General features: G+C 34.3%; 1 protein-coding gene across 1 annotated transcript in view; it reads right to left on the bottom strand.

Moving 5' to 3' along the window:
- Positions 1–16,468, bottom strand: part of Cip2a (cellular inhibitor of PP2A) — a 31,374-nt gene that overhangs the window by 13,989 nt on the left and 917 nt on the right. Inside the window, exons 2-12 of the mRNA XM_021660962.2 lie at positions 14,420–14,567; positions 12,617–12,729; positions 11,264–11,358; positions 10,473–10,569; positions 10,006–10,128; positions 9,747–9,892; positions 7,001–7,076; positions 6,521–6,739; positions 5,350–5,509; positions 3,825–3,966; positions 2,785–2,884 (exon numbers count right to left, since the gene is read on the bottom strand). Coding sequence (XP_021516637.1) covers positions 2,785–2,884; positions 3,825–3,966; positions 5,350–5,509; positions 6,521–6,739; positions 7,001–7,076; positions 9,747–9,892; positions 10,006–10,128; positions 10,473–10,569; positions 11,264–11,358; positions 12,617–12,729; positions 14,420–14,567 — 1,419 coding nt within the window. The remainder of the gene's footprint in view (positions 1–2,784; positions 2,885–3,824; positions 3,967–5,349; positions 5,510–6,520; positions 6,740–7,000; positions 7,077–9,746; positions 9,893–10,005; positions 10,129–10,472; positions 10,570–11,263; positions 11,359–12,616; positions 12,730–14,419; positions 14,568–16,468) is intronic.

The raw sequence follows: 16,468 nt of genomic DNA, 5'->3' as shown, positions 1-16,468 counted from the left end.
AGCCTTTACTCAAAAGTGAGCCTACTCTAAGGTATTCCTACTTGAAACTTGCATGTAGTCAAACTTTACCACCCTGCAGCTATTTATACTATACTGCAACCCAAATTAATAAACTAAGATATTATCTAGGAAAATGCTTGAATGTCACAGCCATGCCTCTCAGAACTGATGTAAGTATTTTGATGAATTTAAATTTTTAAAATCAAATTGTATTTAGATATTGTTTTATTTCTAATAAAATAAAACTTTGGCCAATCACTTCTAAATTAAAAACATCAAATAAATTATTCAAGTGAATGCAAATTAGAAAAGTTAATAACTAAATCAATATACTTCAAAGTTCCCCATGTCAGTATTTTACACTTAGTATCACAAGCTCTAAAATCATCTATTATGAAAAACATACAAACCCAAAAGTAAAAAAAAAAAAAGTAAAAAAATCCGACCTACTCTTTAGTGTATATTGTGTAAGTATGCATACATACAAGCCAGAGGTCTATGTTAGATGTTTTTCTCTATTGCTTTCCATAGTATTTTTTTAAGACAAAGTCTCTCATTGAACCTTGAGCTCACCAAATGTGTAGAACAGTTAGCGAGAAAGACCCTGGTAACCTGTTGTTTCTTCTTCTCAGTGCTGTAATGTACTCAAGATATACTGTCACACTCCCCTTTTATATGACTTTAGGCACTTCACTCACTGAGTCACTTCCCCATCCAACTCATTTTTTTAAAATGACAAATTGGTAATGAAGAAAACATTAATAGGTAAAGCCTTTATAATGAAAATATTAAATACTTTATTTTACTTAAGTGTAATTCAGCCTTCAAAACTTTCAACAGAATCCCTTTACAATTTCTCTCAGAGAGGAGAATCATTAATTACTGCTTGCAGTAAAGGTAACTAAAGTACAAAGATGGGAAATTACTTGCTCAAGCCCACACTGTCTAGCAAATAATTTAGCCAATCACGCCTCTAAAGCTAATGCTCTTATAGTATACACATAGCCACTGCCTAGACATTCAGTTCTGGCTTCTATTCCATCTGAATGTTCACCATCACCCTTTCTAAGCTATTTTATTAACTTAATTCAGCAAAAAAATTCTGTATAATTCTGTATTTTTATTAAATAACTCTTATAATCTAGGTAATATAGATATTAACATGGGTAATGTTGAAACCTGTACTAGGCAAAGAAACCAGATAAAACCAGAACGAAATCCTTTGGGCTAAGTATTATGCAATCAAACTAAACTTTAGCTTTGTTTCCCCAAAACAAGCAAAATAGATTGTAGTATCAAAGACCTTTTTCCTATAAGGAAAGTAACAGACAGGGATACTCTTCATTTGAGGAACTCTTTTTCTATCTATAAAACCCACCTCCTCCAGTTCAGTTAAGAACACTCATGAATTTGGCAAAATTAGATGTTTCCTGATTCGTAAAGAATAATGAAGACCAAGAACATAGCCCTGTAAGGGAGGAGTACTTACATGTATGTTTTAAGTCCTGGGTTTGTAGTACAGGAGGGAGTGGAAAGTAAAATACAATTAAAATTTTAAACTAAGTCTTGTAATTTTGCTTTCTGATAATATCTAGGGCTTTTGAGATACTATCATTAAAACATGTAAGCTAGCTATTTTCAGCACATCCTCACTAATCTTATCAGTCCCTTTCTTTCAGATGTTGTCTATCCCCTTATTACTTTATGTCACCAACTATGATTAAAATTCAAAGCTCACCCAGACAGAAAATCTGAGTTTAATAGAGAGAAGCCACAACAAAGTGCTGGGTATGTACTTTTAACCCCATGTTGGGGAGGCTCCTGCAGATTCCTGCAGCTCACTAGCCACCAGCCTTCCTTATTTGGGGAGGCCCAGAACAGCAAAGAGACCTAAGTAAAAAAAAAAAAAAGGTAGACAGAGCCTAAGGAATTACACTCCAAGTCATCCTCAGGTCATCACACATATGTATCTCCCACAGGTGTATAAATACACACGCACGCACAGTCTTTTCCAATGCTAAGATACATCAAGAAATCTTCAAGTACCACACAATGAAAGAAGGGCTGGGAAACTATTACTGTGGACATTCTTTACCTTAGAACATGGAAAAATTTAGCTTAGCTTCTAAAGAAACTGTAAAACAAGGTTATTCTAAGAAGAAGACAAAACTGTCAACTTTTCTCCTGGTCAATTCTAAGAGAAATACACCTTAAGGATGTAGAAATTATGATAGGCATGGTGCACAGGCTTGCAATCCTAGCACTTAGGAGGTCAAGGCAGAAGAATGGAGAGTTTAAAGTCAAGATATCTGACATGTTATATGATGTCTTAACAAACAAGAAATCAAGGAGGAAACAAAAGGAGAACTATTATAAGCCAAGGCAGAGTGGCTGAAGATGTTGCTCAGGCACAAAGACCTGAGTTCAATCATCAGGACCCACCTAGAATGCAAGACATGGTGACATATCTGTACCCTTATATCCATAAGAGTGGGAGGTAGGAAGACAAGACAGAGAAAGGTAGATTTCTAGAGTTCATTGATGAGGGAGCCTAGCTGAATTTGTGAGCTCCAGGACAGTCAGACTCTTGATTTAAAAGAAAAACAAAAACAAAACAAATGGTAGCAAGCAACTAAAGAGAACAAACAACACTGACCTTACACATACACTATCCATAGATACACATACCACAGGATTATGTGTGTGTGTGTGTATATATATATATCACATACATGCACACAAAGAAATACATGGTAATAAAATGTGTGAAAAGTTTGAAGTTACCTGAAGGATTTTGTAGAAGCTTACTTCCATACCAGGAACCAATTGCTTAAGTTTGTTCATCAAATTAAGAGTTTTCAAAATTACATCAGCAGCAAGTTTGCTTTAAAAATAAGTCACATTTAAATTAGGTAATTAAAAATTAGCATATCTTCGTCTAAAATTCTAAAGTAAATGAAAAACTTAAATTTGTTTTTAAAACACAAGATAAATTATTACTTCTAAGAATTAAAATATTAAATATTTGATATTTTTAGTACTCAAGTTCCAGATTGATCAAATTAGTGTTGAGTCTGAATTTCAGACTGCTATCTACTTTTAGATATCAATATATTTCAAATTTCTTCTGAAAGAAGTACAAGTATTAGAACGCTGCTCATTTCATTCTTCATAACTGTTTTTAAAACTAAAAAACAAACCCCACAATAACCGAATATGTAAAGCATGTACTTATTCTACTTTGAATCTGAAAGGGAGTACTTTCAGGTAAGTACTGGGAGGACTTATTCACGAGATGGAGGGGACAAAAAAAACCTGCTCTTTACTCTCAGTGAGCATCCACTTTCAAACAATCCTCTGATGTGCAAAGGAAAAGAGTCGTCTTTGTTACTAAGAAGCTTTCTGCAGGGATTGGTTCTGCTAATAAAACCATCCATGTTGTCATACTTTTCTCTTTAACAATTAAGATTAAATGAAGCAAAAATTAAATTACAAAGGCAATATAAAAAAACAGATGTAGAAAAGAAATGTTCAGGGTCTGTAATTTCTCTTTCACACATGTGCAGAGAGAAAAAAAGTTAGAATGAAATATAAGCTACAGATGTCAAAACCTTTCAGCAGAAGTATGTAATCCATAAACTGAATTTTTCAAAAATTAAAATATTTTCAGCAGGTTCCTGAATAAACTGCATTGGAAAAAAAAATATTTTCAGCTTCTTTTGATTTAACGGAACATTACTAGGGATGATCCCTAAATATGATAACTATATTTTATAGTTTTAACTGCCTTTAGCCAACATGCATTTTGGATTTGAGATACTCACCACAATTCAGAATCTGCTACCTTTGTTCCAAACCCCAGGTCAATCTTGCCATATTTAAACTGTTGCTCTATCAGTGTGGTGCACTTTATAGTGGTCAGTACTTTCACAACATGCATTTTCAGCGTGTCATCTCCACACAGAGGTTAAATTTGGTTAAGATATATAGGGACCCAAATACTTGGTGTATAGTGTATAGCTCTATATAACTTACAACATTCAGAATAATTTAAATCAAGTTATCTCATCACTGCAATCCAGTATAATTACTGTAATTGCTTTAAGACATGTTAGAAAAATGGAACTCTAAATAAAGTATTAAGGTAACTGGTAAATAGGGATAGATAGATTCGCACAAGTATCTGCCACATGGTAAAACCAAAGAAAGGATATTTCTTCCCTGGATGTTTGTTTTTGTTAGCAATGATCACAATGTTTCAATAAATACTGAATGAATTACGGGAGATTATTTTCTCATAATTTATAAATTATGATGAATATTTATCAGAAAAAAGGGCTAAGATATAAACACTTTTTAAAGCTAAAAGAGCAACTGCATGCCTCTATTGCAGTGATTTTTTAACCTTGTCTACATGTTAGAAACAAGTCGGTAAATTAAACAATCACAAACACAGGGGGATTGGGCTAAAATCATGAAAACACTTAGTATTTGCACTGATATATCTACCAAAAACTCACAGGAGTAGTAATAAGCATCAAAAACACAGGAGAGTTATGAGGAGCCAATTCACACTACAACTTCAAAGCTCAAACTGTGATTTAAAAAAAGTGGTCATGCTCCTATGCCTTTCCCTTGGGCACGGGAGCAGGAGGGAGGGTGAGATTGGGAGGGGACAAGGAAGGGGGTTACAGCTGGGATACAAAATGAATAAAAAATTAAATATTAAAACACCAGTCAGTGCTTTAAGAACATTTATTGGTCAACGTAGGTCAATAGTGGAATGTTTGATCTACTGAGATCCTGGGTCTGATCCTTTACAGTGCATATATGCACACAAAGATGTATCTTTAAAAAAAAATGAGTTCTAAATGTACTGAAGCATAAATTTACACAGAAAAACCAACTAGAGAACATTTCCATGTATCCTTGAAACTTTAATTTCAGATCAATATCCTTTTTCTGGATATGTTAAGTGCCTATCATGTTTGCGTGCAAGTGTGCATATATGTGTGCACATGCATATGGAGGCCAAAGCACAACCCAGAGTGTCATCCTCAGTACCACAGGGGAATGAATGTATGCCACCTGTTAGGCTACACTGCTGGCCAGCAAACCCCAGAGATCCTCTTGTCTCTGCTTCCCCTTCCCTGGGATTACAAACCCACACCATGATGCTCGCCTGACATTTTCATGACTCTGCTGAGTACTCAACTCTAGTCCTCATGCTCTTAAGCATTTTACTTATTAAGCTATTTTCCCTGTCCTTTGGTACAATATTGTAAGATTGCAAATAGAGGCAAAAATTGGAGTTTCTATACTTTTCATTTATATAATGGTAAAGGATATTTAACAAAACTTCAATGGCTTTGACCATCCTTTCACACTTTTTTCTTATTAAGGTCTCATCCAGATTTTGTTCTGTGAACTGAAGCTGATCTAGGATTGTAGGCAGCAGAAGCGTCACAAAACAGTCAGTTGAGGAACAGTTACCAGTATCAATGACATCCTAGAAAATTTGACAATCAAGAATAATTAAAATTAAAGATGGAACACATAGCACAAAGCAGTTAGTGAGCTGTAACATATTCTTCACATTTTTTTAACATTTATTTCAATGTTCATTTATTCAAGTCTCCCATTATAACATTACTTTTTGCAATTTAAGCAATTTTTAGCCAATTTTCAGACCTGTTTTTTTTTCCTCAAATCTGTATGATTTTATAAATAAGACAGTTTTAAAGGACTCCACAATTTAAATGTTATTCTAAATATGTTTGTTATTTAATGACAATATCCTAAATTTGCTAAATATAATTAAAATGGTAAGAAACTCACTTTAATAGTGTAAAACCACAACTGATTTCAAAGGCTTTTTAAATTCTAAGATCAGTTATAGTCAAGACCAAGTTAAAAACGCCAAAAGTAGTTTATGCATCAATCTTAATGAATAGACTTAATCAATCATATACATATTTGTGCATAGGATCCAATTATGACATGAAAATAATTTGGAAGACTAGGATAGGCTGAATGAGTATAAAAGCTGGCGAACAGCAGATAATGTTAAATCACCCAGTAGCATAATTTACAGATCATGATTATTTGTCTTTATTCTATTAAGTACATTTCTTGTGCACACTCTGTCTCATTTCACTAGTTAAGACCAATATTTTACAGAATCAAAGGCAGTGGACAAAATCTGAGATAGACAGAAACACAAGGATCCACACACAAAGAAATCATATAGATACCATGTAATATATACAGCATAAAACTTTATATATATATATATGTACATATGTGAGAAACAGATACATACCAAGCATTCAGTAGAAACATAGAAAATACTAATACATGTGAATTTGCAGGAAAAAACCTTAGTAGTTGAATTCCAGACAAATTGTTAATTTTTTCCCATCTGTGGACAATTGGAAGCTAACACATTAAAGTGTTGTAAAACAAATTGTTAACTGAGTATCATAAATTACAAAAGTCCATTTGTCAATCATTCCATTACCTCAAAGATTTCCTTGAACAACTCCAAAGCTAAAACAGAACAGTTTTCAGATCCATCCAAAGGTTGGCTTAGCCAACGAAGTAGAGCCACAGTAGGTTCTAAGCTCTTAGGACGGCTTCCCAGAACGTTGTTGCCAGGTGGAGACTGTTCAAACATCATGTGACTGAGCACATGGCGCAACTGAGTCACTGCACAGAATGCAAGAAGTAATTCTAAAACCTGTGCAACATAAAGTCTTCATTAAGTACTACTTCATTGGACTTTAATAGACAAAGCATATGACGATGCTAAAAATGCAATGCAATTTAAAAAACATTCTGAAAGAAAAGATTAAAGAAATGCTTGTAATGCTTGTGTTCTGATTTCAATACTGGTTACATGAGTGTGAGCAGTTTCTAAATATGCAGAGAACAGTATACTTAGATCCTGTACATTTTAGTTTTTAAAAAGTGTAAAACAAAATGTCATGCTTTAACATACCTTTGAAGAAGAATCAGCGTCTTTTGCATTTAGAAGCCCAAGTACTTGATTAAGACATGAAGAGAAGTGTTCATACCTATGTTTAAAGGTATATATTAAACAAAAAAAGGTGAAGAAGTGTAGGCAAAGGGGGTAGATTTGATCAAAACATGCACATATGAAATTCTCAAAATAAAAGATACAACAAATGTCTTTACCATGTTTACAGAGATATTCATTGATTTCTGACAGTTTTGTGCAAATAAACCCATCTCAATAAACTACTCCATGTGAAAAATGTATTTTCTACAATCCTCAGAGCATAGCAACACAGTGCATGGTAGCTGATGGGTTGTTTAGCATTATGATCTGAGGGGCTGGCTTGCAGCTGCAGTTTCCAGCCACTGTTTAGCACTGCATGGGGCCAGAAATTAAGCTGCAGTGTGGCCAAACTGCAGGTATTCACATTGAACACTACCGAAGTGATGTAATGGTTGGAAGCCAAGTTAAAACCTGAACACCTATAAGTAAAGAGAATTGATGATTGAATAGGAAGCATTAGATGGGCAGGAGAAATTATTTGCTGAAGACGACAGAATGAGTTTACAGCAAATGGTAATAAAATATTTATGAACAGTATAGGATAGAATTAAGAAAGAATGTGCAGAAACAAGTTTGTCTAGGAGTACAAATATGGGTAGGCTCTAAGCAGATGAAATTTTTTTTCTGTATTTGAAACAAAGATAAAGTGAGCTTGTGCATGAAAGGTAGCAGGAGGAAGTAACACATATTTGAGTGCGACCTTGTAGGAATCAAGAAAGAAAGCTGATAAAAGAAATGTAAGTATGATTTTCTCATATCTGTTAGAAACATGACATTGGTAAGACTGAAACAGATTCAAGGTTTAACAAATGATATGGCAGTGAAAAAGAAAGACAAGCTAGATATAGTTCTTGGGATCCATGCTCAACAGAAGGGAGAAGGAAAAAAAGGATCTGAGACTGAAAGGATGTTGATCAAGCAATCTCACACATACTACACATGGTCACCTCCTAGTCTCCTGAAAGCACATCCAGAAGAAAATCTTAATTTACCACAAGGTAAGCCAGAAAGGATACACATGGGTGTTGAAACACAACAAATGAAAAGGGAACAGCTAAAGGGAAAGTACTCTGAAGGGAAAAATGCCCTTATTTATGACACTGACTTTATAAGCACTCTTACAACAGATGTTTAGGAAAAAGACCATATACTGAAGTGAGTATGTGTTCTTTTTCTAGCTATCCGAGGTTAATTTTGCCATATTTCCTTAGGTTTATTTGTTAAGCTTCTTGATTCTTTTTCTGGAAAATTGGGAATTATCTGACAACCTACTGCTGCTGAGACTTCATTTTTTCTCACTGCATGAACAATGTAGGTGTTCAATAAATGTTTTCTTATTAGAGATGAGTCACTTCAACTCTTTGAAGCAATTTCTTAATTTAGAATTCTAATGTAAGTTAAGAACTGAAAAAATTAAATTAAGATGCTAAAATCAAGATCTGGAGGATGATCCAGGAGTTAAGGATGAGTATTAATTTTCCAAAGAAACACAGCTAAGTTTCTAGTACCCAAATTGGGTAGCTCACAACCATCCATGACTCTAGATTCAGGGAATCTGATGCCCTGTTCTAGTCTCCACAGGGACCAGGCACACACATGGAGCACATACATGCAGACAAAAAATCCCACATATAAAAAATAAAAATAAATTGCAAAAAAAAAAAAAATTGAAAATAAAAGAGAAAGATTCTAATGCAATGAATTCTTTGAAAGTAAATGCTTCCTTGTTTCTAAATATATTTGACAAGAAACACCTGGTGACAAAACATAAATGTTTTAGAGCTCGAGAGATGGCTTAAGTATTTTTTTTTAATTTTTAATTACGTAATTAATTAATTTTTAAATTTTTATTTTTTGGTATTAATTATAGTTGATTTATTTTTTATCCCAGCTGTAGTGCCCTCTCTCATTCCCTCCCAATTTCACCCTCATCTTCTCCCATGCTCCTCTCCAAGTCCACTGATATGGGAGGACCTCCTCCCCTTCCATCTGGTCCTAGCTTCTCAGGTCATATCAGGACTCGTGCATTGTCCTCCTCTGTAGCCTGGCAAGGCTCCTCCCCCCTCAGGGGTTGGGGTTGGTGGTCAAAGAGACAGCCACTGAGTTCATGTCAGACACAGACCGTTTCCCTTACTAGGGAACCCACTTGGCTACTGAGCTACCATGGGCTACATCTGAGCAGGGTTTCTAAGTTATATCCATAAATGGGTGGAATATCAGTCTAAGAAAAGACCCCCTGCGCCCAGATTTTTTGGTTCTGTTGCTCTCCTTGTGGAACTCCTGTCCTCTCCAGGTCTTACTATCTTCCCCTTCTTTCCTAAGATTCCCTGCACTCTGCCCAAAGTTTGGTTATGAGTCTCAGCATCTGCTTTGATACCCTGCTGGAGAGTCTTTCAGAGGACCTCCGTGGTAAGCTCCTGTCCTTCCTGTTTTCTCCTTCTTCCAATGTCCACTCCGTTTGTATTGCTCTCAGCCACAGGACCTGGGTTTAATTCTCCGCATCCACATGGCAGCTCACAGAAGTCTCTAACTGCAATTTCAGGGACCAAGGCCCTCTTCTGGTTTTCATAAGCAGCAGGTATGCATGTGGTGTACATACACACGTGCTGACAAAACACTCATGTGTACACAAAATTGAAAATAATTTAAAAAAAAAGTAACATACCTTGTAAGATAATCAGCAATTTTAGGATTCTTGAGGAGATCCATGAGTAGATCAACTGAATACTTTCTTGTTAGGGTACCATCACCATTTATGAGAATATTAAATATTAGTTGGAAAGTCTGATGAATATTTCGAGCATGAAATAGCTTTGAAAAATTGGGAAAACTTCATTATACACAAAAAACTGTAAGTTGACATCTTACTGATTTTAAAATGTCTAATACTATAAACTCAAAATCAGTTTCATGAACAGAATTACCTTTTCCCCGACTTCTTCATTTAGTGTCAAACTGGATAATATTGAAAGTGCAAACACAACCACTGTCAGACTGCTGTGTGCTAGGAAGCTTATGAGAGTTCGATAAAAAGATTTCACATTACTCTGAAGGAAAAAAGAAATAATGAATTTCATCTGTATACAGGACAAGCTTATTTACCATTATTATGAACTGTCTACACATGATTGTTACTTTTAAAAGATGAGTGCTCTAAATAGAAATTTTAGAACAGAAAAAAGTAGAAAATCCATGATTGTTTGATATACACAGAATTTATGATTAAGTTTTCTTTCTTTCTTTTTTTTTTTTTTTATAAAGGTGTCCAAATGGCAGTGTAAGGCCCTAGGTTTCACCATTAGCAATAGCAATTAAAAAAGAAAACAAACAAAAAACTTGGAATTTAGAAATAGAACCTACTACACAAACAAAACCCAAACTATCTACTTACCAAAGTTTTTATTTGTGTTTGAACAGAAAGATTGTACCGACAAAGATTTGCCAATAATCCTAGACAAGGCATTGTTAGCTCATCTTCAGAAGACTGTCTGTTGTAGAGACAGAAAGCATGGTGTTCACTCTAATTAGTCAAAATCAGAAAGTAATTAATATACCTAAGTTCCTTCTTACATGTAACAACATGACAATCATATTCTGAATAATATTCCTTATGTTTTAGAAGTAAATTGTCCTATTCAACTATACCACAGAAATACAGAAATAATTGTTAAAATAACTGTGATATTTTATCATAGTCACCTATGAAGAACATACAATGTTCACCTTGATTACTATTTTTCTTCTAAATTTAATTCGTTAAATCTTATGAAAATTAAACTTGCTTTACGATACTCAACCCTTGAAATCAACCAAGTGGTTAAGTAAACAAACAGTAATCTTAGTTTAAAAACCAAGATAGCAGGGAAGGCTGGTAAGATGGCTCAGTAGTTTACGAGCACTTACTGCTCGTTAGAAGACCCAGGTTCAACTCCCAGTACCCATGTTGGACAGCACACAACTGCTTATAATTCAAGGGAATATGAAGCCCTCTTTTTTCCTCCACAGGCACCTGCACGCACATGATGTACTACAAATATGCACTCAGGCACAACACATACACATAAAATTAAATGAATAAATCTTTAAGCTGGAAAACATTACCTAAGGAGAAATGATCTACACACCATTTAAGTTTTAAAATAAAACAACAAATTATCTAATTACGTTTTGTTGTATACTTACATATGACCAATCAAGAATGTAACTAAGTCATCTATATGGGCACCAGAATGGAAAAATCTGACATTATATGTTAACCTTTGCAGGAGTTGAATACACTGAAAATAAAAAAATAATTTTGAGTATATACATGAAAACATATTGACTGCTCATAAAAATGGACTACTGTAAACATTTGAGAGCATCATTTCAGGAACAGAGCAAGGACCGTTTCTTAACTTTCATTTTATTTTAAAATATATATCCTAAAATCCTTGGGAGTCATGTCTTATATTGAGACTTTGAGTCATCTCTCCAGCGTATGTGTGTGTGTGTGTGTGTGTGTGTGTGTGTTGGGGGGGGTTATGTCTTAATTTATCCATTTCTACATATTTTATCCCAAGTCTTGTCATTGCTATGGTTTGAGTAACACCTAACTGTGTCCACTAAGGGTAGGTCCTGTGATTCAAGCCTTAGTTGCTCAGGCTGGTGTTAACTGGGAGGTGACAGACAGAACTTCTGGAAGTTAGGGTCTGAACAGAGGTCCTGAAGTCACTGGACATATGATTATTTCCACGTGACCCTATTGGTAGTTCTCAAGAGAGGAAAGTTATAAAAGAAACATACCTGGTCTCGGTACCTCTCCTATCTTACCTTAGATTTGACAATGTTCCCATCCTTCACACATGCCATGTTTATAACCAGAAGACCCCTTGCCTGATCTACGCTCCTGTAGATGGCACATTCTTGAACTACCAAACCCATTAGGTAAATACATCTTCTTCCTTATCAAATAAACTATTTCAAGTACTCAGCTGTAGTAACCAAGGATGACCACAGTCATCTACCTTGTTTCCTTACTTACATTAAACTTGAGTATAGGTTGAAATTTGAGGATATCTTTTTCCTTTCACATTTTATCTTTATAACTGCATGTCAGTTTAATTGGTGATTTTTTTTGCAGATTATCACATTTTAGATTCAATAAAATGATGAGTTCAAGAATTTTCAAATTATGCTAAGTAAGACTAAACCATAGCTTTAAATTTTTTAAGGTGTTTCTTCAATAGTCTGAGACTATATACAAACCCAATTATAAATTTAAAATGAAGAGCTCACATTTCAAAATGCACATCTGTGTTCTTAAGTTAGTTGTAATGGTATAAGTTAAAGTGGTGATAATGCAGATCTGATTCTCTCTATTCCCTTCTTCAGAAAGATGTAGTCTGCATGTGTCCAATCAGCTCCTAATAATAACTCGGTCTGATCATGCCATATCAAAACTGTAACATAGCAGTACACAAAAGGTCTTACCAGTTCTGGACTGAGAATAAAGAAGGAAGAACACGTGACAATGTACTATGAAGATCAGTATACCTGTAAAAACACCGAATCATTGTGGCAAGTGCTGCTCCGACAAACCACTCCTGCCAGCACACTGTTCAGATTGTATAGATTCTGAAGACAGTCTCGGCTTTCATTATCTAAAGCTAAAAGTTAAGATAAAATGGCATGAAATGCATCACTTTTATATGCAGACATTATTCGACAGAAGTAAAATAATGTTTATGTCATATAATCTTATCTTTAAAGGAGATAGAACATGACATAGCTGTTTAGTTTTGAGTTTTTGAATCAGGATTTCATTCTGCGGCCAGGACTGGCCTAGCACTTATGGCAGTTCTTCCTGTGTTAGGCCCAGGAGTGCTGAGGTTACAGGGTGAAGCCACCATGGCTGACCATAGTAGATATTTTTTTCTTTTTTTAATTACTGCCCACCAATTTCAAAGTACAAATAATTTTTCTATTTAGAATTAATAGTAAAGAACAAACATGTTTTAAGTATGTATAAAAACTTGGCTGTTAAAGAGCAATATAACAGCTGGTTTGGTATTTTATGCCTGTAATTCCCATACTTAGCAGGTTGAGGAAAGAGAATTTTGAGTTCTTGGTCAGCCTGGGTTACATAAAGTTAAAGTTAAAATGGTGATAATGTGGATCTGGCTCTCTTTGTTCCCTTCTTGAAAAATATGTTTGCAGTTTGCATATGTTCAATCAGGTCCTAATCAGAACTATGTCTGCTCATGCTATGGCAAGATTATCATTTCAACTTCTTTTATAAATCCAAAGACTTACAATATAAAGCTTACTACTTAAACATAATTTAAATTAGAAAGATATATATCAAACCAATAACTAAGATTATATCCCTAAAGGTAGCAATGATAAAAAAAAGCTGGGATAATGAATAACAACAAATGTATTATCTAATATGAGAGCTATTAGTCAATATGTAATTATTTAAATTAAGATTAACAAGAGTAAGACTCAGCTCCCTAGACTTCAAATGGTAACAAGCCTATATGGCAAGAGGCTACTCTATTTTACAATACAAACTCAGACTATTTCTAGCGCTAATAATACTTTTGAATGCTCTGCTGAACAATGCAATGTCTGTCTTTGCTAAACTACCTGAATCTTATAACCATATACAAAAATATCAAACACTTCTGTGCACACACAAATCAAGGAGTAAATGATCAACAGATGAACATTTAAAAGAAAACATGAAGGGAAGGAATAAAAAAATGTAACTTAGTTTATTTTTGGCTCTAAGTTCAATACAGTTTATCACAGAAGGATCTCTGATTGGTAGCTATGTCCTTCTGATTGTTGTCTTTAATATTGGCACTATGTTCATGTGGCTTTTTGTTATTTTAAAATTAAACGGACTGACATTTCCCATATTCATTCCTTTCTGTAGAACACGGAAGTCTTTGATATATGGCAGACTCTTTGATCCGATAATTTAAATACATGATATATATATGTTATATATATATATCATACATATATATGTATGATATATACATACATATACATCATACATATGTATATCTATATGTATATAAATGTATCTATACATATATAGATGCATATATAGATGTGTATATATATGTATATATCTATATATATGTATGTGTTCATATGTATATGCATGTATGTGTCTATACAGGGAGTTGTTTGAGAGATATGTAAGAATAACTCTAAAAGGTTGTACAATGAAGAAATCTTTTTACTGTAAATCATTCTTAAAGAAATTCTATGTACTATCTGCCCTTTAAGAATATTAAGTTTATAGTCTTCCAAAGTCTGAAAAACAAAGTATGAATACGTTACCCAGTTGAGACAGCAAACTGATAATACTTAAGATCAGTGAAGCACTTATGTTTGGGTCTTCAAGAAGTTCTACGAGGCAACTCAAGCATTCACTTGGCAGTATCTGATGTGATGTAAACAGCCTTGTCAGCTTTTGTCCAGAAACTATCTATAAAATGGGAAGTAAATGTGAGTAAGAAATTACGGGCTAGTAATTTCTACTTCTTTTCTCATTCAAATAAACCAGTTTTCTGAAATGCTACTTAGCCCTTTCTTTCCCAATTTAGAAAACCCACAACTGTTGTTCTCTCTGCCCACATATAGATGCTCTCCTTCTCTAGCTGAATTTTCTGATTTTAGTTTGTTTAATTTCCCCACAAAGATTTCCCTAAGCCATTTAGATCATGCAAATTTTACTTATTACACAGCCTTACACTCAACTCTTCTTTCATGTATTTTAACTTTTGACTACCTGGTAACATTTATATAGTAGTTATACTGAGCACAGACTAAAATGCGCACTATTATCAACGAGATTTATGATTCTGAAGCTTGGTATACTCATTCCATCTACTGAGAGAATGAATGTGAGGTTCAGTGTACAACTAGTGACTGCTTTCAGGCTGAGCCTAGGAGTCAGCAGATGATACAGAAACAATTAGGTTAATAAAGAATATTTTAAAATGAAGCAAGCATAAGTTTTTAATCATTTTCACTTTTCAATTCAGTTATTTTTGTGAGGGAAATTCATTATAAACCTGGTACTTACAATCAAATAATTTGTTACTTTAGAATTAGACTAATGCATCTTATATACATACCATAAAAGGTCACATCTAAGAGACTGCTTTAGTAACCCTCTAATTATTAAAGTCTAATTCTTCCTTCTATATCTCCCTTCTGTTTTCTGACTTCCTTACAAACTTTGATCTCGGAGTATCACAGTAGAATGTGTGTTAACATTAGTTATTTAGTCTGTAAGATAGAAAAGTATGTCCAAAGTAAAAATTATACAAACCGGCAACTTCTCTTGGGTTCAACTTATTGAACATGGTTACATGATTTCTTTCATTTATTAAGAATTACAGCCCTAGCAGTGTAGTGGCGGTGGATGCCTTTATACCAGTACTCAGGGAGGCAGAGGCAGGCATATCTCTGTCAGTTCAAGGACAGCCTGGTCTACAGAGTAAGTTCCAGAACAATCAAGCTATACAGAGAAATCCTGTCTTGAAAAACAAGACAAAAACAAAAACAAAACAAAACAAAAAGACAAAACCAACCAAACAAGGATGACAACAACAACAAAACAACCCTCTAGAAGATGAAGACATTTTCTGTTTTAAAAATGAATGGGGCTGGAAATGTATCTCAACAACAATCTAATATATAGTAATTAGTTAATACAAGGTAAAGTTAAAATTTTTCTAATGAAAACTAGTTTATTTTAATGAAAATACTTATATAGCACTTAAGCTGGCTTTGGCACTGACCTAAGTGCTTTACTTAAAATATGGTAACTCTTTTTCATTTTTATAACTCTGTAAATTTGGTGCTTTCTATTCAATTTTTATTTGAATAAACTGAGGCACACACTGATGATAAAGAAGCACAATCAGATTTATACCCCAAAGAGATGAATCTACAGTTTTAATGACTAATTACATGGTCAGTGTTGTGAAATACTATCATTAAACACCAGAACCAATCAACTTGGCCTTGTCCATCAAGAAATGATTCAAAATACAGGTTTTGTGTGGGGTTATAAAGTCAAACTATGACAGCAGCAGCTCAGAAGAATGGCTAATCCCCCTTCCCATGATACACATTTGTGTAGTCTCAGAAACTGTTCTCGGTCTCTGCATGATGATGTTGACCATCAAAAACAAAACATCACCCTCAAAACGGTAAATACTAAGAACTAAGGATGGCTGGGTGAGCCATGGCAAAGACGATTTAGTGCCGGTAAGGAAAATGCCACAATCTCCGTGAAAACTGTTTTCAGCAATTTGAAATAAAAGTGAATGTGGGTTGGATGGCTCAGCAGATGGGAGCATTTACTACTCTAGCGCA

The sequence above is a fragment of the Meriones unguiculatus genome, chromosome 17 (genome assembly GCF_030254825.1).
Source record: "Meriones unguiculatus strain TT.TT164.6M chromosome 17, Bangor_MerUng_6.1, whole genome shotgun sequence".
Lineage (NCBI taxonomy): Eukaryota > Metazoa > Chordata > Mammalia > Rodentia > Muridae > Meriones > Meriones unguiculatus.
The sequence above is the reverse complement of the archived record's forward strand: the minus strand, read 5'-3'. Positions and strand labels throughout refer to the sequence as shown.